The following is a 25,782-nucleotide window of genomic DNA, read 5'->3' as shown; positions in this document are numbered from 1 at the left end:
TGATGACAAGAAGATTAATTCGCTGTGACGGTGCATTCTCTATTAGTACTTCCACGCGCTCTGACTGTCCACGCTCTCTGACGGTCCACGCTCTGTTACGGTACTCTCTGTGACAGTTCAATATCTGTGATAATTCAATCTCTGCGATGAGTCATTCTCTGTGACGCTGCATTCTTTATGAAAATTCATTCTCTGTCATAGTTGATAGTTGATTATCCGTGACAATCCCATCTCTGTGACCATCCCCATCCTTCAACAGCATAATGTGACAGGCTTCCTGAGAGAGTGTTTCGCGTCATGATGGGTTAATATTTGATCTTATAGAAGACCTCAAAGTCTCTGAATTCACAGTGGGTAAATCCTGCATGTAGACTGCCTGAATTCTGACTGCCTGTGTCCTCATCAGAAAGCTGTTCTCCACAGATACACGAGGCGCATCTCCTCAACCAACCTGTTGGTTCAAAAGACGACTGGCAGTCTGCGATCCCCAATTTCCACTGCTTGAATACACTGCCCAACATACAGTGCTTCCGTGCTAGAATCATGGATAATGGGAGCTCTCACTGAATCAATGCTCACTGGAGCAGTGGTAGGCCTTCACTGCCTTGCCTTGCGATCTTTGTCCGGGGCCAATGCTATGCCTCATTTTCCATCATTCGAATTTCTCTGTTCCGAACTCGACAACGAACTGTTTTCCCTCTCTGTCTCACAAACAAACAAAGCCGGACCGAGTTCAAGGACAACACCTATGTCCAATGACCACGCCGTTGGTATACAAAATCAGCTTTTTTTCACACTTCAGGGAATCTTTTCTCTCCGAGCCCCTCCCCTGCACATCACTGAACCGTCGGATAAGAAGGCCGTCTTACTTCTTGTGTTTTATGCCCATCCAGAATTTCAAGTGGGATCATCCAGAAAGCTCGATTTCAAAGCACGCCTCTCGGTATCTTCACATGTCAAGAATGTCTCGGAAGAGGAGATTCGACCCAGAAGACATGGCATCTGGCGAGCTATCACCATTTGCCACACGAAGAAGTCAAGAATTAGTTCGACCAAGGTTTTGGAAGCTCTACACTCAAGTCGGGAAAAGCAAACGTCGAGATCCGCGTGCAAAAGAAACCGCACAGGGGTTGAAAGGAGCATGCGATGCTCTGATCTACCTTGAGGGCGAACTGTCTTTCAACCAACAACGCCATGTGCTCCCATACATATTCTGGCCGCCATTGCCGAGATGGTGCCTCGTTCCTTTCGACATCTCATCAAAGACAATCCGCACGGACGAGGGCGAACTCAGTCCACTTCACTACGGCCTCGGCCAGAAGTATGGAGATCAGGTCTGGAGGCAAGGAGTGCTCGGGGTCTTCCAGCCATGGCGGCAGCACGGTCAAATTTTCGACCATCTTCTCATCCCCGTTCACTTCCCATGGCAGGACGACAGCACGCCAGACGGAGAGGTGCCCATGTTCGGACTTCTGCACCTGAAGAAGGGCTCGAAGACTGCCTACTTCCACGTGATGACGGAGTGGCAGCAGGACATCTACGACAGACCTGAATACAACAAGCTGTGGGCAGAGGATCTTGTGCAGCAGCTGACGTCTGAGCAAGGCGTCGACCAAGACTTGCTTCTCGGCAACGCCGCCATCAGTATCACGTTCGTGCCCAACCGAGTTGGCCCGAACTGGCAGCATTTCGGATGGAGAGGCCGCGACATGGCCGAGCTGAGCAAGCTGACTTTTTACTACATTGTGTACGCCGCCACGCAGTTAGCAATTCACGGGGTCCAGGACACACGGATCCCAGAGTTCGGCCTGGAACAAACCTTTGTCGGTCTAGCTCAGGCACTCTTAGGAGTCAGCACCGCTCTAGAGCATGCGGATGAGGGGCGTGAATCTGTCAGAAACGGCATCAAGTATCAACTTGACCAGAACGCTTCGCCAGACCTCCAAGCTCATCGATCATGGCTGGACCGAGCGCTTGCTGTGGTGGCCACGGAATTCGATGCGGCTCTGTCTAGAGGAGCTCACCAACACATTCTTCGAGAGGCACCTAGGGAGATCAAAATAGGAAAATCGCGGGTCGAAATGTCTCGGATGTACAGAGTCAGCTGGCCTTGAAAATCAACATTGAAGCCTTGAGCAGACGGATAATAGAAGTCTGTGCACCAAACAATGACTGTTTCTATCGATATGAGCATGTGAGGAGAAGGAAGACGATGCTAAAGCTGAGCGAAGTAACTTGAAATCGTGCGAGACGAAAGACTGAAGAACAATTGAAGAGCGGACCTTTCGTACATGTAGGAGCAACTGGGCCCCCACTCCGCCCATGCGAGATGAAGGGCGAGCATATGTCCCAGGGTTAGGTGCCTGTGCCCCTGGCAGGAGAGCTGCAGGTGCCCCGCGAGGCTCAGACAAGGGACCCGCCCCGAGCTAAGAGCTCGAGCTCCATTGCGACATCGTCGTCATTTGGCCCGCCATCCCTCCTCAGCCTTCCATCTGCAACTAAACCGCGCAGTCGGAGTCCACACAATCAACAACGAGACGCCAATCTCGCCGTCGCCTATAATGGAGTTCTAGTTACGCTCCCCTACGGTGCTGGAGAGAGGGAAGCTGAGCTGGCTGCGGCAAAAACAACAACACAATGATATTACGATCCGCCCTGCTCCCGCGGGGAGCCCACTCGGCGCTCTGCTGCTCGCGGGCTCATCATCAATTCCAATGGCGCAGGCAATTGCCACCTCAGATCACAAGCGCCGCAAGAATACGAGTACTCTCATCGACAAAATATCTAGCAGAATCTCCCAAAACTCCCAGAACGACATCCGCCTCCGCCTCTTCCTTAACCAGTCCCTCCACGAGCCAGCCTGCAAAAAATGGCGAAACCAAGCCCACGAAAGCATCTTCTACACCGAATCCAGCGGTCGATCCATTGGCACCAATAGAAAAATCAGTCCAAGAACAACGCAAAGCAGACTGGGCGATCATCAAAGAAATGTCCCATTACCTCTGGCCGAAAGATAGTTTTGGGACTAAGTTGCGTGTCGGACTGGCCGTGTCCTTGCTCGTAGGTGCTAAGGTCTTGAACGTCCAAGTGCCCTTCTACTTCAAGAGTATTGTAGACGCAATGAACATCGACGTTGCATCTACGGGGGGCACCGTTGTCACAGTCGCAAGCACCATGATCTTCGCATACGGCGCGACAAGGATAGGAGCTACCGTCTTCCAGGAGCTTCGGAATGCCGTATTTGCGTCTGTGGCCCAGAAAGCCATTCGGAAGGTGGCCTGCGATGTCTTCGACCATCTGTTACGGCTAGATCTGAGCTTCCATCTTTCCAAGCAGACTGGCGGTTTGACGAGGGCCATCGACCGCGGAACGAAGGGCATCAGCTTCCTTCTGACCAGTATGGTCTTCCACGTCATACCGACCGCTCTGGAAATCACGATGGTCTGCGGTATTCTGACGTACCAATATGGTGGTTCTTTTGCGGCCATCACCGCCATCACTATGGCGACGTACAGCGCCTTCACAATCTGGACGACCGCGTGGAGGACCAAGTTTCGAAGGCAGACCAATGCAGCCGACAATAAGGCGTCTACTGTAGCTGTCGATTCGCTCATCAACTATGAGGCAGTCAAGTACTTTAACAACGAGAAGTTCGAGATTGCACGATACGACAAGGCGCTGCAACAGTATGAGAAGTCGTCAATTAAAGTTGCCACGTCTCTCGCCTTCCTCAACTCGGGGCAGAACGTCATCTTCTCTACTGCCCTCACAGCGATGATGTACCTTGGCGCCAACGGCATAGCTACCGGCAGCCTGACAGTTGGTGACTTGGTCATGATCAATCAGCTTGTATTCCAGCTGTCAGTGCCGCTCAACTTCCTGGGGTCAGTGTATCGTGAGCTGAGGCAGAGTCTGTTGGATATGGAGACTCTCTTCAACCTTCAAAAAGTCAATGTCACCATCACTGAGCCACCCAACGCACGCCCGCTGGCACTCCCCAAGGGTGGTGAGATCCGTTTTGAGAACGTCACATTCGGCTATCATGCCGACAGACCCATTCTTCGCAATCTTAACCTCGTTATTCCCGCCGGGAAGAAGGTTGCCATAGTCGGACCTTCCGGGTGCGGAAAATCGACCTTGCTAAGGTTGCTGTTTAGATACTATGACGCGCAGGAAGGCCGCGTGTTGATCGACGACCAAGACATTCGGCAGGTCCAGCTGGACAGTTTACGGCGCGCCATCGGTGTCGTACCGCAAGACACGCCACTCTTCAACGACACCATTGAGCACAACATCCGCTATGGTGACATCAACGCGCCGGAGGAGCGCATTGTCGCCGCTGCCAAGCGTGCTCGCATCCATGACACGATCGAGTCCCTGAAAGATGGCTACAACACCAAGGTTGGCGAACGCGGTCTCATGATCTCAGGAGGCGAGAAGCAGCGTCTCGCAGTATCACGGTTGCTTCTCAAGGATCCACCTCTGCTATTTTTCGACGAGGCTACTAGCGCCCTCGACACTCACACGGAGCAGACCTTGATGCAGAACATCAACTCCATCCTCAAGGAGAAGAACCGGACCAGCGTGTTCGTAGCACATCGGCTGAGGACGATATACGATGCCGACTTGATCATTGTGCTGCAGGGTGGGACTGTTGTGGAGAGTGGCACTCATCGGGAATTGGTGGACCAAGGAGGAGTGTATTCTGAGCTTTGGAGTGGTAAGTGCATCATTGGAATTGATGACTTTGAGAGAAAACCCATATACTGACGAGGCGCAGCGCAAGAAACACTGTTCCAAGAAAATGGCGAGGAGACAGAGGAAGACAAGGACCAATCTTCACGGTAAGACTGCCCAACAGTCGCCTCTAAAAATACTATGGCATTCCTTTGGCGAATACCGACAAACCTGCCATAGACCTACGAGACATTCTCATCATTGCGCATTGTGGAAGTCGGCAATAAATGCCGTCGCAACTTGAGCGGGTGGAAGGTGTCGACTGACAGGGGCCTCGGGTCAATTGCATCGTACACGAGCTCATCCTCCTCAACAGTGATAGACAGGTGCAAATACAATACCCATGAGTCACCCACGATCGAGTTGTAAAGGTGTATCACGGTGCGATTCTTACTGTGCATACGAGCAGATGATGTCTGTCAACTGCGTCGGCCTCTGCGTACATATCAACAGTTTTGATACGGATGCACAAAAACAGTCTCAACGTTGATTCTACCAACACAGATTTTGACATTGTGAAGTCCTCACAACTACCCCGTGTCACAACGAGAAACGAACCAGCCATCAGAAACTCACTTGGTCAGCGTCTGCTCTCTATCCCACGCTGCAGCCTCCAAATTTTTCAGCAACCCCAGCTGCTTCTCCTTGAGCTCGCGTGCGCGCCTGCGACTGCGTTTCGAATGCCGAGGTGAAGCAGACGCGTCGCCCTGCGGCGGCGGTCCCTTGCGCTTCTTAGAGGAGTGCTTGTTTGGTGTGGCTGGAGGAGTGGCCGCCTTTGCCCGTTTGCTTTGGGACTTGGTGAGCGCATAGCACCGATATGTACCCTGGCCGTCTTCGGAATTGACATTTGGCACTGAAAGGGTAGGTTGAGGCGGGAGTCCCTCGGATTCTGTCCTGAGGACAGTCTGTTCTGGCGCCTGAGAGACTGCGTTGGCGGTGTCTGCATGAACGCCGTCTACCTCCGCTCTCAACTTCGCTTCTCGCTTCCTCCTCTTCTTCTCCTTTTTTGCGGCTTTCTTTGCCTCTCTCCTGGCTGCCCTACTGGCCGCTATCGTGGCAGCTGTCGCCAGTCTGGCCGCAGTGTCCGAATCGATCTCTCTACCCAGCCGAGGAGAAGTTGTGTCTCTGTGCTCAACAGCGTTTTCAGATTCCGCTATGTCTAACACGGAGAGTCCTTTGAGCAGATCTCTCGTTGCCTCTTGCGCAAGACTCGCCTGAGTTGTCTTTTGGTGACTCAGAGTAATTTCGTTGGCATCTCTGAAACTGGCATCCAATGTTTCGCTCAGAAGCTGACAACTCGTCTCTGACATATCGCCTGTTTGCTTGGCCTCCTTTATCCTCTTTGCGCCACCAGTTGGGGAGCAATCGGTATCATTCAGCGGTGAGCTTTGAATCATAGGACTCGCATGGCCATTGATCTTCTCTGGTGAGGATCTTTCGGGCGGTGCTGTAACTTGTCGCGGTGGCGTTTCCGGAGACTCTGCATCGTCCGGACCTGGCCCAGAGCTGGCGTCTGTCAAGTACCCGACAACTGAGTTAACATCGAGGTCTTCGCCCAAGGACATTGATCTCTGTGAAGTCGTCGCGCGCCCTTCGGGCTCTAAGTTCGAGGTCGGTGGATTGATGCTTCCACAAGTGGTGGTGACCAGTGCTGAGGTTGTGGAAGACCTTGAGTAGCTGAGAGAAATGGAGGTCCTATTTTCGATGGCCATCGAGCCGACCCCGAAACTCTGGTGGAAGATTCGCATCTCCCCTTCGTCACTCGCGTTTCCGTCCTCGGAAGGTGTGTCATACCTCTTGGGCGCTTCCTGATCATCGTGACTGGCACTGTGCTCCATTCGCGCGTCAACTAGCAGGTTCTGCGGATTGAGAAGACTCTGCGACTCTTCTCCTCCGTCCTCATCATCTGTCAAGGCAGGTTCCAACGAGCTTTCGAGGATCTTGATAGGTGACGGGGACATATCGTTCTCGCCCTCGATCGAATCAACTGCGACATTCTCGTGCGACAGGAACTCGCTGGCCATGTTGATATTCGAACCGTCGAGAGCCTCAACATGTCGAGGACAGAGTGTAAAAGGATCGACCCAAGACGACGACTGCCCTATTCCGTCTAGCAGCTCGACTATCGTACCACCAAGCCAATACCGCATGAGGCTGGCTGCATCAATACGCAGAATCGAATGTTCATTGTCGTCCCCGTCAATCCGCTCCTGGTGGGAAAATTGACGGTTGAGCACCAAGCCCAGTGATGCACTTTGTTGGAACGTGCCATCTTCAAGCAACGGTAATATTCCAGATTGCCATGCCCGACAGGCAAGGAAGGCAGGCGCTATAACAGTCTCCGCCTGTTTGACATCGGATCGTACACCTGCACTCGAGGATACCATGCAATCGTCTGAAATCGGTATAGATCCCCGGCTGCCAAGCTGGATCTCTGCCATCGGGAGGTAATTCTCTGGAATACACTGCTCCATCTCAGCCGTGGCTGCGAGGCTATCGATGAGGAACTCGACCTTGGATAGCTGTCCGTGCACTTTCATGCAACGCAACGCGGTTGGGACATTCATCTTGATCAACTTTCCTTTTGATTGAGCAATTGTAAAGCCCGAGTCGAAAAGATGCAGACTCTTCTTGATGTCAATGTACATTCGCAATTTGACAACCATGCCCCTAGGACGGGGAGAGACGGGTGAGGTGAGGAAGACCATTGAGCTGCGCCGATGGATCGAGAGGTTCACGTGAACCTCGTGGTACAAGATAGGCACGGCATCAACGTATGCTAGCCAAGAGCCGAGGGCGAGGAAGATGGGTACTGCAACATGTCTAAGATGGGTGCCGTGATCTAATTTCCCAATGATAAGGGGTGTGCCAGGGCCATCTGGGAGGACGGCATACGACAGGATCCGTTGTCGAATTTGGTGTGGGAGATGTATCCAAGGGAAAAGTTTGGGCGTGCTTGGTCCCATCACCACAGATGGAAGACTACTTGAAGTAGATACAGCGTGAAGAGGCTCAGGAGAGTGAAGGTACAGCGGCGGTAAAGAATAACTTCGTTCGGGAAGAGCAATGCGCGCTCCTGGTCGCATTTCGAAGACGGGCTTATTCTCAGCCTGGCTCGGAGACGGGCTATAAGTTGGAGACGAGAGACGAGACGAACGGTCCAGGAGAGAACAGCTCGGAACATTTTCCTTTTCAAGGAGAGCTGGAGACTTGAGAACGAGACGGACAACATATGTGAACAAAAGCAATATCAAGCTAACGGCCACAGGGGTGATGAGACGATGAGGGCATCCTCCAGAATCATCGTCTCCAATGGGTCTCACCCGTTTCTTATTTTTTTTTTCTCGCCTAGACCTCGCCCAGTGTTTTCGAAGTGAAAGTTTTAGCGATCTGATTGTTAGAGGGGCATCGTCATCAGCCGGTGCACATTGCTTTTGCATGCACGTCTTCACCGGTAAGCTCCTGCCTGCAACCTTGCGGGTGATGATGGGCTGGCTGGGAGCAGTGCTAAGATTCGCGAGAGGTTGAATCTTACCGAAGCCGCCATATCAGACGTATCACATGCTTTGTTGCAAGAGACTCGAAAGGGGACCGCAGACGGCTGCAGGTTACACTGCTGGCGAGCTGGCGGAGAGGGCGTGTTCCGCCGCTGGCTGTAAACCCCTGCTGCGGCCCTGCAGGCGCATCGGAAGCTGCAGCAGGCACACATGGGTTATCTGCAAACGCTCTCGCGCGGAAGCATCGGGACTGAGCCGACAAGCCGTGCAATGGCCTTGATTTCCCCGAAGTAGGATCGCAAAAAGAAACCATGATCATCTTGGCTGAACGATGCCTCGATGCAGCCGTAAGGGCGCAGGAGATCTGATTCCGCGGAGGCGCATCCGCAATGCACGCAACCCGCGCATGGACTTTCACCAACACTGGCACAGACCGAAACCTCAATGAGACGTTCTCAAAATATATTGTTGGGCTAGCATATTTGGTGCAGGGCGGTTCCTTTTCCGCTGTTCAATAAACATATCTGAAGCCAACCGCCCTCCTGCCCCCACCGCCCCCGTTTCCACCCTGGTCACCATCTGCAAGCTCCCGCTCTTCCAATTTCTCCAGCTCCCTGTTCTCCCTCAGATGCACAAAACGCAGGAGCAACGCCAGAAGCGCGACCATGAGACATATGACAGTATTCGCTGTTCCTCCGGGTATATATCGCGGCGCCGCTGTGGCCGGGTACATATACGAGCCGTATATGCTCGCCGTGTTGCCGATCATATTTGCGATCGCGATCGAGATGGAGCGTTTGACCAGGGGCCGCGGGAATGAGTTGGCTACCCAGGACACTATAATCTGATCTGTTTGTCATGATAACCTGTCAGATGCCATGAAACTCTTGGCCCGGAAAGTTGCAAAGCGTTCCGGCTCGGGGAAGGGAGCAAGGGACTTACAAGCGGAGACTGCACCCATCGGCATAAGGAACATGGCGAAGAAGCGAGCACCGATGTTTGTTGTGCCTGTCGCGATGGCGTTCCCGACTGCTGCGACCAGCATAAGGCAGACAATGTGGATCGATCGGTCTTTGGTTCTGGATGATGTCCAGGTCACGAAGATGGAAACGAGAAACGTCGCGAACTGATAGGCTTGGTCAGCAAGAAGTATATCATCACTCTGCAAGGCAAGTAGCCCTTACCCAGACGGGAGCCGTCAGCCAAATTGTGTCAATGCTTCCATACCCCAACGTTCCGACGATGGAAGGGAAGAAGTATTGGAATGTCTGGCTGAGCAGGCTGACGTGCTGCAGAAGCACAAAGAGATACAGCCTGTAGTCTGCGAGGGCCAGCTTGAGCCCAGCCGTCGTGGATGTGGCATGCCGCTCATCTTCTTCGTTAATATCGGCAAGGAGGCGCCATGCTGCGAAGTGTTTCTCCTCATCGTTCAGCCAGGGTGTTGTGGCTGGGTAGTTGGGCAGAAAGAAGCCGGAGATGATGGCGATGCCGATCGTGATTGTCCCTTCCTGCAAACAAAGATTGCAATCAGTTTTCTATCACAACTTGGCAGACGGAAGAAGAACCTCACAATTATGAACAGCCATCTCCAGCTGGAGAGTCCCAAGTCCCCGTCCAGATTGCCCAGGATAGCAGCCCCCAACAGGCCACCAAACATGTTAGCCAGAGCGTTGCCAGAATAGAACCATGCGATCCGCTTGACCAGCTCAGCTCGGGTGTACCAAGAGCTCATCAGAAAGATGGCACCGGGGAAGAATGGTGCCTCGACGAACCCTAGGAAGAACCTGACCGCGACCAGCGCCCCGAACGAGTGCGTTGCAGCATTGCAGGTGCTGACTACACCCCACAGCACCATTGCAGTGCTCAAGTACACCCTCGGCTGTACTCGCGTGATCAGCATGTTCGACGGCAGCTGCATCAACAAGTATCCAACAAAGAAGATCGACGTCGCGAGATTGAAATCCGTCCCTTTCATGCCCAGATCCTTCTCTAGCGAGCCCTGCCGGGCCTGCGCAAGATTCGATCGGTCCAGAAAATTGAGAAGGTACATCACGATGAGGAATGGGAGGAGATGCAGGTCGATCTTTCGCAGGAGCTTCGTCGTCCGGGCTTTGTGCTGCGATGCATCTTCATTTTCAAAATGCTCAAGATGTGCAATACGTGTAGTATCTTGGGAGGCCTTGCCCAGCTTCCCCGTCTCCAGCTCGACCTTTTCTGGCAGTGGTTCCTCCGGCGAAGCAGCTTTGTGGTCCATCTTGGCGGGTCGTTCGCGTTGAGCGCTGCGGTGATGATGGCGGCACTAATCTTGATTACCGATGTGACACCAAAGCGGCAAGACGAAGCTTATAACCATCAAGCACAGTTCATCGAACCAAAAACCTTTGCACACATCACTTGACGTCGGACGAAATCTGCCCGAAGTTCGCAGTCGCCGCCGGCCACCAACCCACTACCACTGCTTGGGGGTATGGGGAAGACACTGTCCCCCGCACAAACGTCTGCCCATATTCTCCACAAAGTACCACACGTCGATATGCCGACGGTGAGCTCGGATTACTGCCTTAGGTAAAGGTTCATTGCAGCCGTGGAGACCCCAAATATTCCCCGCGTAATCACTTGTGGGGGTGGAGACGGATGATAGTCGATGATGGGAACAGGATTGCGGTTTCGCAGACGCGCAAGTCTTGGACTCGCATAGGCATGTGGGCCAAAAAAGACGTTGTCTGATTTCCCATGCCACAACAATAGACTGCCAAGAACCAACACAATAAATTTACTGTACTGCTTGGCATCGACACAGAACATCTATGGCACGCTCACGTCCGAAACAGGGCGGAGGTGGATACGTGTTACTCAACCTCAAGATGCTCTTATAAAGAATGACCTTTGTTCCTCCACCTGCTCAACAACGCATTTTCTACTCAGCTGGTCCCCTACGGCACATCTCAGTGCCTCTGCAGTCGCCGGGCTGTCCAGCACTAAACCACTGTCGCCAAGTCCATTCTGCTTCCTTGCGGCCCTGACAGCCTCTCTCAGTGCGAAGAACACCGTCGAGCCCAGGAACAAAGGTGGCTCGCCGACTCCCTTGCTGCTTGCGATCGAACGCAGGTGCTTCCAGCTGATTGGGTTGCCTTCGGTGTCCTGCTTTAGCATGCTGACGTTGAACTCACGAGGGATGTCACCGAATCCCGGGATCTTGTACGTCCCTGGGCCAGTCGTCGACAAGCAGCCGGTCTTCGAGTTCCAGAGGGATTCTTCGAGCGTGAAGAGGCCTTGGCCCTGAATGAATGCCCCTTCGATCTGGCCGTAGTCGAGGGCGGGATTGATCGAGTTTCCAACGTCCTGACTCAAGTTAATCTGAGATGCATGGGATATTGCAAAGTAATTCAAACTTACCATCATGATGTCTGTCCTCAAGACATGGTGGTCACCGGTCAGGACGTCTAGCTCGACTTCAGTCACTGCTACGCCCTGTGTCCAGTAGTAGTACATGGGCTTCGGATTCAGATTCTCGAAGTCGTTCCAGATATATCCAATTCTGGGCATTTCTACACAACTGGTTAGTATACCGCCTCCCAAATTCCAGAAGGGGTAAAGTGGCTTACTCCAGAAGCCGCTTGCAATCAGGCTCACACGGTCACGATATGCGGCCATTGCCAGCTCCTTCATGGAAGCTTGCTCTCCCAGCTCCTGGCGGTAGGGCTTTAGCCTCTCCCTCAACTTTTCACAGGCCGCCTTAACAGCCATGCCATTCAGGTCGCTTCCAGAGCTTGCTGCTGTCGGTGATGCGTTGGCGATAGAGTATGTCGAGCTGTCACTTGTGTACACGTCCCTGAGCGGCACTCCGAGCTCTGCCGCCGCGACCTGACACATCTTGGTGTACAGTCCTTGCCCCATCTCCGTTCCTCCATGAGAGAGAAGCACAGTCCCGTCCGTGTAGATCTGCACATATGCTGAGGCTTGATTCAAATGCAACGCCGTGGCAAAGGAGAGACCAAATTTGGTAGGAATCATTGCGATCCCCTTCTTCCTCCAACGGTTCTTGGGATCGGCATTGTATGCTTCGATAGCTTTCTTCCGGTCGTCAAATCGCGTGTTGCGGCGGACTTGTTCAAGCATAGTTGGCACGTGCCAGTCCTCGTTGATGTGTTGGAGGAATGGCGTCCTCTGCCCTTCAACATAGAGATTCTTGCGACGAATCTCGTCCACAGGGATATCGAGTCCTTCAGCCACCGCAGATATTATGCTCTCGGTGATGTACATACCCTGCGGCCCACCAAAACCCCGGAATGCAGTGTTACTGTGAGTGTTTGTCTTGCAGACATGTCCACGCACCCAGACGTCCGGAATCTCATAGCAGTTGTCAACGTGTGTCAGAGCTCGATCCATGACAGCAGTGGACATGTCAACGGTGTACCCGGCGTTGTTGTACAAGTCAGCCTCAAGCACCATCAACTTCCCTTCGTTGGTAACGCCAACCCGCCACTTGGCCTTGAACGGGTGACGCTGGCCCGATGTCGCCATATCTTCCTCGCGAGTAAGCATGATGCGCACCGGGCGGTTGTACTTTGCTGCACCGAGGGCGCAGTAGCATGCGATAGGTACACTGCGCGATTCTTTGCCGCCAAAGCCGCCGCCCAGGCGCTTGACCCGCACATTGATCTTGTGGTTTGGGACGGTGAGGATCTGGGAGACAAATGTTTGCGTTTCCATGCTGTTTTATCTGTTAGAGAATGAATAAGGCAACGCATAAGAGCCAGTAACTCACGTATTTTGGGTACTTGACCATACTTCCATCTGTCCGTCCTCGCTCTTTGGGATGGCGAGCGCAGCGTTTGTTTCCAGATAGAACTGCTCCTGTCCCCCTAACCTCGTCGTGCCCTCAAATATACAATCACACGCCTCGAACGGCCCGCTCAGATCTTGCTTTAAGGCCGACTCGCCCTTACGCAATTCCTTCCCGTACGTAAAGAAGCTTCCGGCCTGGATCGCCTGGTCGATAGTGATCACCGCAGGCAGGTCTTTGTACTCGATCTTCACCTTCTTTGCAGCTATTCTTGCTCCCAGTTGCGTTTCTGCGAGAATCACACCGATGACCTGACCATGGCTGTCTACGGTTTCTGTGGCAAAGAAAGGCTCGTCGTGCTTCAAGCTGCCCCACAAGTTAAGGTCCGGCGATGAGAGAGCTTTATGGTCCAGATAGCCCACCACGCCAGGCAGTTCTAATGCAGCGGACCAGTCGACAGAAATGATGCGAGCATGGGAACGAGTTGAGAGGACCAGCCCGACAAACAGCTCCTCGGACTGAGCCGGAATATCATCGACGTACTCGGCTTGTCCCGTCGTTTGGGCCAGGGATGACAGATGTGGGACGGGTTTGCCCATTGTTGATGCGTTTTTCGTGCTAGTGTTGGCAGGGAGGTGCGGCATGTCTCTGGTTCCGAAAGAAAGTCCATGTTCGAGTTCAGAGACATCCGCCGCTGATTCCATGGACAGGCCAAGATCTGACAAAGACTCGTGCCAGAATCGCATGAAAAGCGAACAGGCTAGGGTTGTCCGGTATTGAGCCATTCCTCCGGGGACGTCGAATGGTAGCCAAAGCTCTTTTTGGAGCGACTCTATAGCTCTTTCAAGCGTTGAGTGGTCGGTCCAGGGCAGTCCTTTCAGCAGAATCTGGGTTTCTGGAGACAGTCTTGTCGTTGGTGCCATTCCTCCGTATGCGAAGACTGCGTCCTCCACCAGTCCGGCATTGTCCAGGCGCACCCTGAAGCATGCGGTGACGATCGCGATATCATCTTCCTTGCGCTTGGCTTGCTTGTAGGCTTTTATAGTCTCATTGCTGCTTGTCGGCGACAAGGGCATCCGAACCGTAGTAAGGACCCCGTCCTGAATCTCCTGCGTCAAGGTTGTCCGTCGATACCCCTTCACAAACTCCGATAGTGGCACCTCCTTCGCGATCACGTCTCCAGAATCCTTATCCAGTCTTTCGATCGTTACACTGGCCCCGGAAGCCATCAGAACCGGAAGTGCATCTGAGATGGGACTGGCAGTGGCGATATTCCCTGCCAGCGTCGCAACGTTCCGGATTTGTCTGCCCCCAAAATACCGCAGTTGTTTGCGCAATGCTTCCAACACTTGTGCTCGCTTTCCCATTTTTGCCTGTGCCTCTTTGCATAGCCGTTCGATATTTGTCAAAGAAACGTTGGCAGGGAACACCACCTCGTTCAGGCTTTGCCAGTTTGTGTCCGGCGCATCGGCAAGAACCAGAGTTGAGCTCCTGAGCTCATCTATGTCCCCAACATACACCATGACTGGGAATTCGGCGCTTTTGAATCTTTGCTCGATTGCGACTTCGCTCGCTCCGCTGACTACTTTTGCTGGTGGGTAGATCGACTTTATTTCCAAGAGTTGAGCAAGGTTCGTCGGTCTAAACCAAAGCATTGTGCTATCCCCATAGCAGATGGGCTTTGGCTCGTGTTTCCACAGTGAGGGTGGGAAAATGAGGTCTGTGTCAGGCTCATATGGCTGGAAGTCGTAATGGTCTTTCTGTGTGATTACCGTGCCGCCGAGCTCTAGAACCGGGTTAGGTTTGACGTTTTCTTGGCTCGAAACAGAGGTGCTGAGAGAAGGTGCGCTTTCATCAGTTGAGCCATTCTCTGAGGAGCCGCTGTTGATCTTTTCGAGGCTTTCCGACGATGAAGACCGGTCTTTGGTAGCGCTGCTGCCGCACGAAGCCCCTTGGTTGTCTCTGCAGCATCCACCTGGCCGGCCACAGGAGGGTAATGATGAAGGGCTTTGGCTGACGGCCAGTGCGCTCATATCCTCCTCAATGTCGCCTTTAAGATCCTCTCCTGTTGATCCGACAACCTTTCCTTTGAGATCTTCGGTGACAAATGTTTTCGCCGCCTCCAATATTGTCTTGTAGCCTGTGCATCGGCATAGGTTTCCGTCCAGTGCCCCCTGCAGCTCTACATCCCTCTCACTCAGCCTGAACACACCTTCTTCTGGATCCCAGGCATTTCTAACCAAGGCATACAGACTCATGACGATTCCTGGAGTGCAGAAACCGCACTGGCTTCCATGCATCTTGGCCATCCTCTCTTGCAGCGGATGCGGGCTCGCGATGGAGCCAATGCCCTCGACTGTAATGATATGCTTTCCTTCGCATCCCAATAGCGGAAAAAGACACGCATTGACGGAAATGTGATTGATCCGTCTTCTGGGAGACTGTTGGCCGACTTGCATCACCACAGTGCAGGCACCACATCCTCCCTCGCCACAGCCCAGCTTGGTGCCTTTTAGCCCCGGTCGAGACCGCAGATAGTCGAGCAGTGTCCATTGTGGGTTTGGATTGGTCAGAACTGTGCGCCGTCCATTCAAGTAAAACGTTATGTCCGGCGACTTGTACACTGAATTGATCAGGGGCCCAAGTTTCTGTGCATCGTGATCCAAGGTTGATGCGGACGGAGCTGAGCTCTGCGGTGGTGCCGTGGGAAGGATAGGAAGCGCCATACTGTCATGCCAAATCATTCATGAAGCAAATCATGAATATCTGATAAAATCAAACATAATTCATCACGAGGGTCACGTTGAACTGACGGTATGGTGATTGCTTCCCCACCCCTGATGGTTTGCCTCCCAAGCAGTGCCGGATGCAAGGGAGACTTGATAGGCAGCTTCATCCCCTCACTTTCGCCTCGAAGTTCGCGTCTCAGTCTACTTGATACAGTGAGCCTCTCAGAGTGCTACTGCACGGTCACGGGCCAGCCACACTTCGTCCCGTCTGTCAGCCCCCATCCTTGAACCCTAACATCCTGGCGGCATGCTGCAGCTTATCGTAGCTTAAATTCGCTTCCCCATCCCTCATAGCTGTTCCCCATTCTTGCCACCTTCAAAATGATAGGTGAGCATTCCGAGAAGCACAGTTTAGTTGATTGCTGCAGGTTGGGATCGTTCACAATTCCAGCTAAACGTCACACTGTGCAACTCTGTGTAAGCGCTCGCCTTTACCTGAGCTACAGCCCGAGTACAGTTCCCATTGACTGGAACTTGTCAACGTCACTGCATCCTGACTGGCGAACGTCACTCTTTCTATTAGTGCTCATCACTCGTGGAAGATATTCTCGATTTTACATGAACAATGAAGCCGAAATTAGTCAGACCTGTAATGGTCGCGAAAATCAGGCTTAGGAAGATGAAGCTGAATTCGTCTGCGGCTCAAGCATTTTACATCATGTTCCTACTTACTTGTTTCTGGACTATGAGGGAAGCGCAGGCCAACTGCAGCGCTTACACCAATGTGGAAGTTGTACACTGAGACTACGAGGGCAACAGTTCCAGCAATGATCAGTTTAGGATAAGTTTAGAAGAGAATACAAGTTGAGTAACATTGCGACACGAAGGCATCTACGCACTACCCGGCAGGTCATGGTATGTACCTTGTTCTATTTTGAACCGAATTTGCCTCCCGTCAACCCTATTCGTAACCATTGTCTTCCTACTCATCGTCGATGACAACACCCTCCGTCTTGCGGTACGCATAATCCAAGATCTCAGCCGTCGATATGGCCTCTTTCTCACCCAGCAGGAATTTGACGAGATACAGGCTCGCATCAATCCCGCAAGAAATACCGCCGCTGCTGATTATACGTACCTTCGAATCGTTCAGCCCAGAGTCTACAAATCGAGCCTTGATCACTCTTCCGGGCTGGCCACCGCTCGCGGATGCAGCTGATTTGACCCTCTCTTTCAGATCATCGTACGCAAACCAGTGCGTGGTACAGAACTTTCCGTTGAAGATTCCGAGGGTTCCCAAGAACAGAGCACCAGTGCAAATCGACCTGGTTGCAGTCAGACCATCAGAATTCGTGGCACGAACTATTACAATTCACTTACAGTAGCACGCGAGGATGATGTGTAGAACGTGGCGGCAGCTTTGAGAAGGCGGTGATGAGTTGCATGAAGGCAGAATCGAGCTCTTTGGCTTTTTCGGAAACAGCCTCGGGAGACCCTCCCGGGACAATAAGGACGTCGTAGCGATCCAGAGAGGCTATCAGTGCATCGTCCAGTCGAATGTCATGCTGAAAGGTTATGAGTCTCAGAAGTCCAACTTTGCTTGGGAGAGGACTGCAACAAAAAGCCTGACCTGGACTTTGACGCCTTCTGTCGACTTCGTTATTCCACAACGGTCTGTTGATTCCGAAGCGACTTGGAGATTAAACGAAGTGTTGGTGCCGAATTTCGTGAGCACGTCGAATGGCCCATTCATGTCCAGCGTGTTGAAGCCGGGAAACAGGATGACCAGAACCTCGAGGGTCGAATTGTCACTCGGAATTTCCTGATGCAGTAGCGTCAACATCTTGTTTGGGTGTGGGAGTCAGAATTGATCAAGCCGTTAATTGTGTGCGGAGTCGAGACACTTGTCCTTCGAAGCTATCGACCATATTCCCAATCCCACAGGAGTCACATCCCTCCCCTGCTTACCAATCTGTGCCAAGTAAATGCACTTGAGGCGCGGCCTAGCCTATGCAACTTCACGATAATTTTAAGCAAAACAAGTAGACAGATAAAAAGAATTGTCATAGAATTCGTAAAATCATAATAAGATTTTTTTTGGAAGAGTTTGTGGTCAGATCGGATGTTGGCCTAGCTCTGGGAATACTGCAATCAGTGAGAACGACATCGCTCATAGCTTTCTGGGCCATAAGGGACATGGCCGTAACCGCTTCAGCATGAAGTCGCATTATGCCAACAGGCTAGTCCACGCAACTACGAATAGCTTTCTGACTGTCCACTTCCTCTGATGCCCTCCTCCTTTTAGTCAGAGGTACCTTTACTTCGAGTCCTCGACTAAATTGTCCGGTCATTGCCAGTCACTCACTGGCCATTGCAAAAGCATGGCAGCAAGCACTTTGTGATTCGTGGTCGTCCTGTATGACACGCAGCGCGGTCCCTTCGTCACACACTTTCTTTTTCTTCGCCTTCCACTACCCGCACTTGAGCAAACTCTTTGGAAATTTCGTGAGAAAAATTCCGTACCTCCGAATTCATTTGAGACAAGACCAAACTAAATGCCCTTCGTGAGCTCCTGGAGGGTATTATGATTTCTCTGATCTTCGACCTGTTGTGCACCGGCATCATTTTGGTCCAAGGCCGAGAGACAACCGTTCAGCCTCGCAATGCCTGGAAGTTCTGTGGTAATTTCGCAACTGGCCATCGTGATGCTGCCATGCGACTTTCAAAACAACTTGAAACGTGTGATAAAGGTCAATGGGGCAAAGAGTTCACCGTCGAGGGCATTGAGAACGCAGACCCACCAGCAAATTCGTCGTGCTTGGGTGTAGCTTGTGACGAGGAGACCTCCACCAACATCTGGGTAAGCCAATCCAGCACTGTTGAATAAATCAATGTTACCGGCCACATTTACTAAAATTGTACTTTGCGGACAGATTTGCAATGTAAGCGCCACCAACCTCTTGCCTGCCCCTTCTGGTTGAATCACAATCTAACCTCCCGCTCCTGTGCGTAGGACAACTCGTACGCCATCACCAAGAAATGCACAGAAGTCGCAGCCTGGGTCAACCGAATCATCGACGAATGCTGTCTAGATACTGCTAGCGATGGCCTCTCGGGCCAGTACTTCCTGGGAGATGGTACAAACATCGATATTGCGTATGTAAACGAAGCACGTTTGCTCGGTCAGAGTACCTCGTCCTAATATCAAACCAGGTACGGAGCTTGCTTTTCGGATCTCGTTCCCACAGACGGTGGCGGTGACAATGGACAATGTTTGGCTTGATGGGATGGCAGGGACTACTCAATGCAATTATTGCTGTTGCAGTGGTCTGGTGCATTCCTCTCCATGGATGAGAAAAGGGTAGGCCTTAATATGATAATGCATCTTTTAATGACAGCAAACAAGATTTTTAAAGGGGGAAGCATCGGTGTTCAAACCTTTGCATCAAATACCAAGGCATTGCTGCGAACCAGGTGACGGGGACACACAGAACAGTAGCTTTGCCTTCCGCCACATTGAACCAACAATAGACCAAATGACACCTCATTACGGAAATCAGCGCTGATAGATTGCTCCTATGATTCACACACACATGCAGCCAGTCCGTTGATGTCTGGACTTCCCGACACTGTGGGACCGAAGAGCATGCTGCCGGGCTCAGCTGATCTGGCATGTTAATATAGAACAAAGCCTGATGAAGGGCAATCACTGATACAGTCACCACAGATACGAAATTGGGATGTGGAATCAATACAAAACATGGGCAGAATGATCGCAGTATGCACGGGCTGCATTGGTACGCACTCAAAGTGTGCTTTGAACAAGTAGCCAATCCTGAGGACCACGAGATAGATCGAGTCAGGTCTCCTACGAACAGCTTTATGAGTGGTGGTGATCAAGATATTCAACTGCATGCATATGAGATAAGGCCGTCTTTCATGTAAATTACCATGAGTACTGTCTTGAGCGTACTTTCAAGAGATTCCTTCTCTGGGAACATCGGGGACAGGTCTCCCGCCTCGGCCACAAATCTACGACCGCATCTGATGCCTTGCTTCACTGTGCCTGACTACTCGGACCAACGGCGCCAACAAAGCATCTTGCCCAACAGATGTGCTTTCCCATGTCGACTTGTCCATAATAAGACTTTTAAATCCATCCGAGTCGTTCATCCCTCGCAGTGCCTCCGCTCTGCTTCTGGTTTCTAACCCTAGCTCACTGATGACACAGTCCCTCATTCGCTGACACATGCCGCAACTAGTTTTTGCTCCCTCTTGCATACATCAAACCCCACGTTGTACAGTACAGCTACCCCCCTCCCCTCCTTTCTCTCAGGGATCACACGACATCGGCAGTAGCACAATTTAACCGGACACGAGTGTCGGTGACTAGAGCTCTGTGGTAGCGATATTGATATATTGGAGCTTGTCATAATGCAAGCAGCATCAATGCTATCTTTGGACATGACATCACCTCTAGAATCCTTGATCAGAGTCATGGCGGCGGCATTGCCTCCGATTGATTGTCAACCTGAAAGCATATATTTATCCAACCATGACATTTGCAAGAGATGGAACCGCTCATGCATAGAGTGCAGATCTGTTCCAAGCATTGCTGAGTAGCATACTCCGCTGCAGGCATTTTAACTTGATTTCGTTGAATATCTCAGAGACATAGCCATTCTTCGACAACTGCTCATATGCTGCAAGGCCAACAAGCAATCGATCGGAACTTGATAGCACTTGCGATCCTTGCCTTGGAAGAGTAACGAAGTGCTGCCGTAGTATCATATAACATAGACTAAAGAGGCCTCGGACCTTGAGGCTGTCTACCATTTTGGCCAATGATATTATGTACAATGTGGGTGACCGTTTTGCAGCTAAACAGATGGATGGCTGGGTGGTATTGAGGCCTGCACACGTGAAAAAGTAATTAATCGGATATTATGAGCATTTAGCCTCCCTATCATGTCTTGGACGAGAATCTGAAAGCGGATGGTTCACCAGAACCCGGATTAGCAAAATTCTGTGAGGATTGCGGATCCTGAGCGTTCTTCGACCGAAACGAGAAAAGCCCAGTACGACCAAATCATGCATTGGATCTTTGGAAATCAATTTAATACAGCATTGCCTCCATCTATCGTTTAATGGTTCCTGACGCTGCCTCCCCATTCCAATCGTTCTTCATCTAAAGGCCTGCGGCCCCTCTCGTGTCCTACAACTTCTGCGGCCTCTGCTGTCATTCAAAAACTAGGAGAACCCGAGAGTACGCGTGTAATAATGCCTTGGCTATCTATTCTCCTTCACATCCTATCAATAGTGGGAACCGGTACGGAAAGCTGCTACTACGTATTCCCCCCAAAGTCTTCTCTAATCTGACTACATTATCCGACGTAGGTTTGGCGGCCGACAGCATTGTGTATAAGGATCCCGACACCGGCTTTACGTTTTCTCAATACAATGCAAACTACAAATACCAGAGTCCGAACGTCATAACCTTTCGAACCGCCGTCCCTACATCGGCGACGGCTCCGTATGATGTTGTCCTACAGTTGACGGCCCTCAAAGAGGTGGCATGGCTTGGGTTGTCTTGGGGAGGGACAATGCTCAATAACCCCTTGACTGTTGTTTGGCCTAACGGAAACACTGTCACTATATCAAGTCGACTTGCCACGTACACAAAACCCACCCGGTTGTTTTGGATTAGTTCACCATTTACTGACTGGTACACAGTCAACGCTCTCAACCAACTGCATATGCCGGGGAGACACTTCAGGTCCTGAAAACCGGTACCAAGGTCAACTCTACGCACTGGGAGGTCACGCTGAAGTGTAGTGGATGCACCTCGTGGACAAGTTCCTCGGGATCGACGACAACACTCAACCCAAACGGCTCCAACAGGCTGGCCTTCGCATACTCGTCGACCGCTCCATCGACGCCGTCCTCAAACACGTCGAGCTTTGGTGTCCACGATCTTTTCGGTTACTGGAATCAAGACTTCTCTCAAGGACAGAACGCGGATTTCCAGGCTCTGGTGTCAAAAAATAGTTAGCGTCACCTCATTGTATTTGTCATTTGTTATGTCGGTACAAAGGGTGGCCCATGGTCAGTAGTAAATCAGGAGGAAATTTTTCTTCGCGTCTCGCATTCCCTAGATGGGAAGACTTCGGCTCCGAGTTATTACCAGACGTGTTTAAACTTGAGATCAATCCATACCTATTCAATTTGCGTGTGAAGATAGTGTCATTTGCAAGGCTGATAATAATAGCTTCCATCGCATAGAAATGAATGCATTGTCAGCAGTGCAGCTCCTTGGTCCATTCTATTTCTCGTAGACTAGCTGGGTACTTAACGACAAGCGAGCAAGCACGCTCAACATGTACACATACTATGACGATTGTCAGCTTTGGCCTAGGTAATAGATTTGGCACCTTTCTCTGAAGACCCCTTGAACACATGCTGTTTATCTCAACTTTTGTTCACAACGAGGGCTAGCCGAATTACTGGCTGTGTGAGGTGCCCAATGGACTACGCTGTATTGATAAGTCAAAGGCTCCTGGGCTATACTGGCAGTGTGACTTCATCGAATATGATTTTCTAATAATTTGAGGTTGGCCATACTTGGGGTACGGCTGTGGAAAGAACAAAGGAGGGGGGCGCCTCTATTTGGGCGTTGACACAGTTTGCGTTTTGAGTATATACATTCCAGCTGCATGGAGAGGTCTGATAGTCAAACGGATCTGAGCACTCGGCGCGACAGGATTCTTTGATTCATTTTAAGCGATTATTCCTCCTTTCTATTGAGGCATCTTTTGAATGAACGGTGCCAAAAGATTCGACTAGGTGCTTCCAAACATGAAGCAATCCCATGGACCAAATTAGCTAGTTGATGGGAAAATAAAGGCGAAATGTTCCACATTATCAGACAGCCTGCAAATAGTCTGAAATGCGTGCGCGTAGCTGCCACTGCTTCTGCTTCTTCTGCTTCTGCTTCTTCTTTTCTTCTTCTTCCAACTCCTTTTCTTGATGAGCAACCCTTGATTGAAATCAAGATATTCCTACAGCCAAATCCAGCCTTTCCGCTGTGACGACGTAGGGACCGGTTCAGTCAACAGACATGGTATATAAAAGGTAAATCAAATGTTATAAATCATTTGGAACACCCACGCTCACATGCATAGCCCGGCTAGCTCCGCTTGACGTCGCCACTTCGAAGTCGAAGCTTGAAACATGATTTCATCCAAGTGTTGGCACTCATAGGATGCCGAATGGACCAGAGATAGGAGGCAATAAAGACGACGAGTGTAAGTGGGATACCAATGATATAGAGGTAGCGTATCAGCGGATTCGCGACGATGGTCCAATTGCCTTGGTTATCCTGGCGGGTGTCGAAAAGCTGGCTGCCAACTACAGTAGCGATGGACGTGATGGGCAGGAACGCAGCTGCCACCGTAGACAAGATGGCCACCGACGCCGAGTCCTGCATCATGATGAGCGAGTCTTGTTGTGTCACCATGTTAAAGGCGAGGTTGTTGGCGTTCTGGATGCGCTTGTCCAGGCTGCAGAGGCGCAGCTGCGTTGAGCGAAATAGCGATCGGTGATATAGCAAGCCTTCTTCGAGAAGATCCTCCTCCGTTGGTGGCAGCTTGTCCTGTGCCGGATTATCAAGTTTCCTTTTCCTCGTGCGATCTAGCATGGCTTCGGCGACGAGCAGGTTGGATTCTATCGTCTCCTTGAGGTAGGCAAGATCGTTAGCATAACGATGAAGTGTGCCAAACGGTGGCTTGTAGTACTGTTGTTTCCGGAAATTGGATGCTCCATCGACATGATCGGTTATTTCCTGCGATTTCATAGTTGGTATCATGCCACGAAGCAGGTTTCGAAATCTAGATCAGAGGACATTGAATGTTATCTCACCCTTTCGAGCCCATTGAAAATGGTACCCATCGTCCAGACCATCTCGTCAACTTCCAGAAATAGAGCACCCAGGATCACGTTGAATAAGATGTAGGGCGTTTTGCAGGCTGTGGACCACGAGGGGCTGTCTATGAACAGCTCCAGCCTTTCCAGAACTTCAGGTAGGGGTGCAAAGCACACAAGAGTCGTTCCCAAGGAAGCTGATCTCCGTATGAAGAAGCCGGCCTTCCAGTACCGCACCGCCCCGACTAGTCCCGCGCCTTGAGTTGGGATATATCTGCATAAAAAGTGAAACCAAGAGCAGAATTCATTGTTGACGGAGCTTGACCCAAAGCTATGGCTGACTGACTGCACCCTCTCTGAAGTAAACTCATCAGGAATTTTGAAAAACTCGTAGAGACGTCCCAGCGAGCGGGAGCACCACTCATCTTCGACATCAGAGAGGCCAATTCTGCTCGTCGGTCAGAATGATACATCCGACGCAAGTTGTCGAGATCCGGGACAATCGCTTACACGATGCGCAGGCTTGCAGCAGAATCGATGGCTTGAGCCAAGTTGCCAGTCTCGACGTTGAGCTTGCGTTTGAGGTCTGGGTACGGGCCCCGTTCCAACAAATCCACTGTGTGCCAGGGTTGAAGGAGAGCCTGTCGAATGGGCCGTGAAGGTATTGATGTCGAGGTCGTACCGGCAAGCAGCTGCGACATCATGAAATGAGTTTAGATAATGTTCAACTTCTGTACTTTAGAGAAAGACTAGAGGAGCCGGGGGGAAGCGTTCGATGGTAGATACTATATGTGAAGATGGTGGCTTGTTATGACAGTCATCTACAGAACAGGGCCTTCCAGCAGCGTTATGAGGACGGCTGAGCATCTCGCGTCCCAGAATATGTCTGACCATATGTGCCTATATGCATGACCAAGAACCAATGAAAGCTGCAGCACATGTCCTCGTCCCAGACTAGTACGCTTGTATTGTGCATCATTCGGCTGCAGAAGGAAGCCAAAGGTCTGTAACAACGCGAACTATAAATATTATGGGGTCCGTTATGTGTGACCCTTAAATTGACCAGCGGATGTGATCAGTGAATGGGACAACATATACTGGCCAGGGTCCGGCCAGCTGTTCTGAGGCCCCCACGAGTAGTTGTATCACTCTGCGTTGTGTAACACTCCTTCCCCAGCCTGGAATCAAGCAGCCTCGTTCATGATCGTTTCAAAATACTCTAATAATAAGTGACATAGTTTGACGACGCAAGTATGCAGTATACGCAAATGCGGACCAGGTGCCCGAAACAGTTTGCCTAAGACACCCGGAGAGGAGAGGAATTGATAATATCGAAGAGGTGGAGCTAGTCAGGATATGTAGCTTACAAGGCTCTGCTCCTAAAAGCGGTCTCTGGTCACAAGTGTTTTCTTATATATTGTCCTACATGGCCCACCCAAGAAAGTCTGTGAGAAGACAAGTCAAGCGCCCGTCGAGCCACAGATCAAGTCCTGCAAGTTCGGCTCTGATATACATGGTATTAAGAATCCGCCTCAAATACTTATCCTACATTATTTCTTGACCGTTCAATTACCACCGTACAAAGCTGATACATTTCATATTTGCAGGCGAGCGGAGCAGCACCAAAACACGGCGGTTCGTGGACGCCTGCAGCGGTAAGTCCTGTGCATCGAGAAGACAGCCCATGAATACCTAGTTTCAACAATCTAATTCCACATCGATCTAGGCCAAGGAATACTCAGTAACGCATGCCCCACCGCCCTCACCAACTGCGTTCTGTTCAATTACGCAGCTAGGGGTTCCTCAGCAGCAGCGTAACTACCCCCAGCAATTGTCGTCCGGACAAGCTCCGCTTCATTCAAGGCACGGGGGCAATTGGACACCAGAATCTGTAAGTCATCTCAATGCCTTCTGTCTCACTGCGGAACGTTTTAATGTAGCTTCGGGATGCGGACTGAGTCCATACCAGGTCAGAGCGAGTCCAACAGGCACAGCTCCATTGCTGCAGTCATCCTTCTCCGCCTTCACGACGCAGCAAAACGCCCACGCCCAACGGTGTAGTCTCTCACCGCGCAATCAGCAGTCGCATCCACAGCCGGAGCAGGTTGCTTCT

At 51.4% G+C, this 25,782-nt stretch overlaps 8 protein-coding genes across 8 annotated transcripts; 4 read left to right on the top strand and 4 right to left on the bottom strand.

Annotated features, from left to right (window-relative positions):
• Positions 1–962: 962 nt before the first annotated feature.
• Positions 963–2,641, top strand: J7T55_003763 (uncharacterized protein; the record flags this gene model as incomplete). The annotated part of the gene is made up of 2 exons (XM_053143104.1): positions 963–2,099; positions 2,360–2,641. The coding sequence occupies 2 exons, from the start codon at positions 963–965 to the stop codon at positions 2,639–2,641; spliced, it is 1,419 nt and encodes a 472-aa protein (XP_052994008.1).
• Positions 2,642–2,714: 73 nt separating this feature from the next.
• On the top strand, positions 2,715–4,848 carry J7T55_003762 (iron-sulfur clusters transporter atm1; the record flags this gene model as incomplete). Its single annotated transcript, XM_053143103.1, has 3 exons — positions 2,715–2,916; positions 3,065–4,720; positions 4,781–4,848. 3 exons carry the CDS (start codon positions 2,715–2,717, stop codon positions 4,846–4,848), a joined length of 1,926 nt encoding a protein of 641 aa, XP_052994007.1.
• Positions 4,849–4,919: 71 nt separating this feature from the next.
• On the bottom strand, positions 4,920–7,445 carry J7T55_003761 (uncharacterized protein; the record flags this gene model as incomplete). The annotated part of the gene is made up of 2 exons (XM_053143102.1): positions 4,920–5,130; positions 5,314–7,445. The coding sequence occupies 2 exons, from the start codon at positions 7,443–7,445 to the stop codon at positions 4,920–4,922; spliced, it is 2,343 nt and encodes a 780-aa protein (XP_052994006.1).
• A 1,300-nt stretch (positions 7,446–8,745) lies between these two features.
• J7T55_003760 (uncharacterized protein) lies at positions 8,746–15,916 on the bottom strand (the record flags this gene model as incomplete). The annotated part of the gene is made up of 10 exons (XM_053143101.1): positions 8,746–9,083; positions 9,177–9,360; positions 9,419–9,742; positions 9,805–10,513; positions 11,119–11,576; positions 11,631–11,782; positions 11,840–12,948; positions 13,003–13,668; positions 13,729–15,747; positions 15,834–15,916. 10 exons carry the CDS (start codon positions 15,914–15,916, stop codon positions 8,746–8,748), a joined length of 6,042 nt encoding a protein of 2,013 aa, XP_052994005.1.
• Positions 15,917–16,731: 815 nt separating this feature from the next.
• Positions 16,732–17,592, bottom strand: J7T55_003759 (uncharacterized protein; the record flags this gene model as incomplete). The annotated part of the gene is made up of 3 exons (XM_053143100.1): positions 16,732–17,074; positions 17,130–17,314; positions 17,380–17,592. 3 exons carry the CDS (start codon positions 17,590–17,592, stop codon positions 16,732–16,734), a joined length of 741 nt encoding a protein of 246 aa, XP_052994004.1.
• Positions 17,593–18,333: 741 nt separating this feature from the next.
• On the top strand, positions 18,334–19,315 carry J7T55_003758 (uncharacterized protein; the record flags this gene model as incomplete). The annotated part of the gene is made up of 3 exons (XM_053143099.1): positions 18,334–18,609; positions 18,763–18,905; positions 19,249–19,315. The coding sequence occupies 3 exons, from the start codon at positions 18,334–18,336 to the stop codon at positions 19,313–19,315; spliced, it is 486 nt and encodes a 161-aa protein (XP_052994003.1).
• A 1,714-nt stretch (positions 19,316–21,029) lies between these two features.
• J7T55_003757 (uncharacterized protein) lies at positions 21,030–21,801 on the top strand (the record flags this gene model as incomplete). The annotated part of the gene is made up of 3 exons (XM_053143098.1): positions 21,030–21,078; positions 21,147–21,423; positions 21,483–21,801. The coding sequence occupies 3 exons, from the start codon at positions 21,030–21,032 to the stop codon at positions 21,799–21,801; spliced, it is 645 nt and encodes a 214-aa protein (XP_052994002.1).
• A 1,134-nt stretch (positions 21,802–22,935) lies between these two features.
• On the bottom strand, positions 22,936–24,370 carry J7T55_003756 (uncharacterized protein; the record flags this gene model as incomplete). The annotated part of the gene is made up of 4 exons (XM_053143097.1): positions 22,936–23,589; positions 23,667–23,943; positions 24,016–24,117; positions 24,180–24,370. 4 exons carry the CDS (start codon positions 24,368–24,370, stop codon positions 22,936–22,938), a joined length of 1,224 nt encoding a protein of 407 aa, XP_052994001.1.
• Positions 24,371–25,782: the final 1,412 nt, after the last annotated feature.

This window comes from Diaporthe amygdali (assembly GCF_026229845.1).
Source record: "Diaporthe amygdali strain CAA958 chromosome Unknown NODE_13_length_1014660_cov_65_381101, whole genome shotgun sequence".
NCBI lineage: Eukaryota > Fungi > Ascomycota > Sordariomycetes > Diaporthales > Diaporthaceae > Diaporthe > Diaporthe amygdali.
The sequence above is the reverse complement of the archived record's forward strand: the minus strand, read 5'-3'. Positions and strand labels throughout refer to the sequence as shown.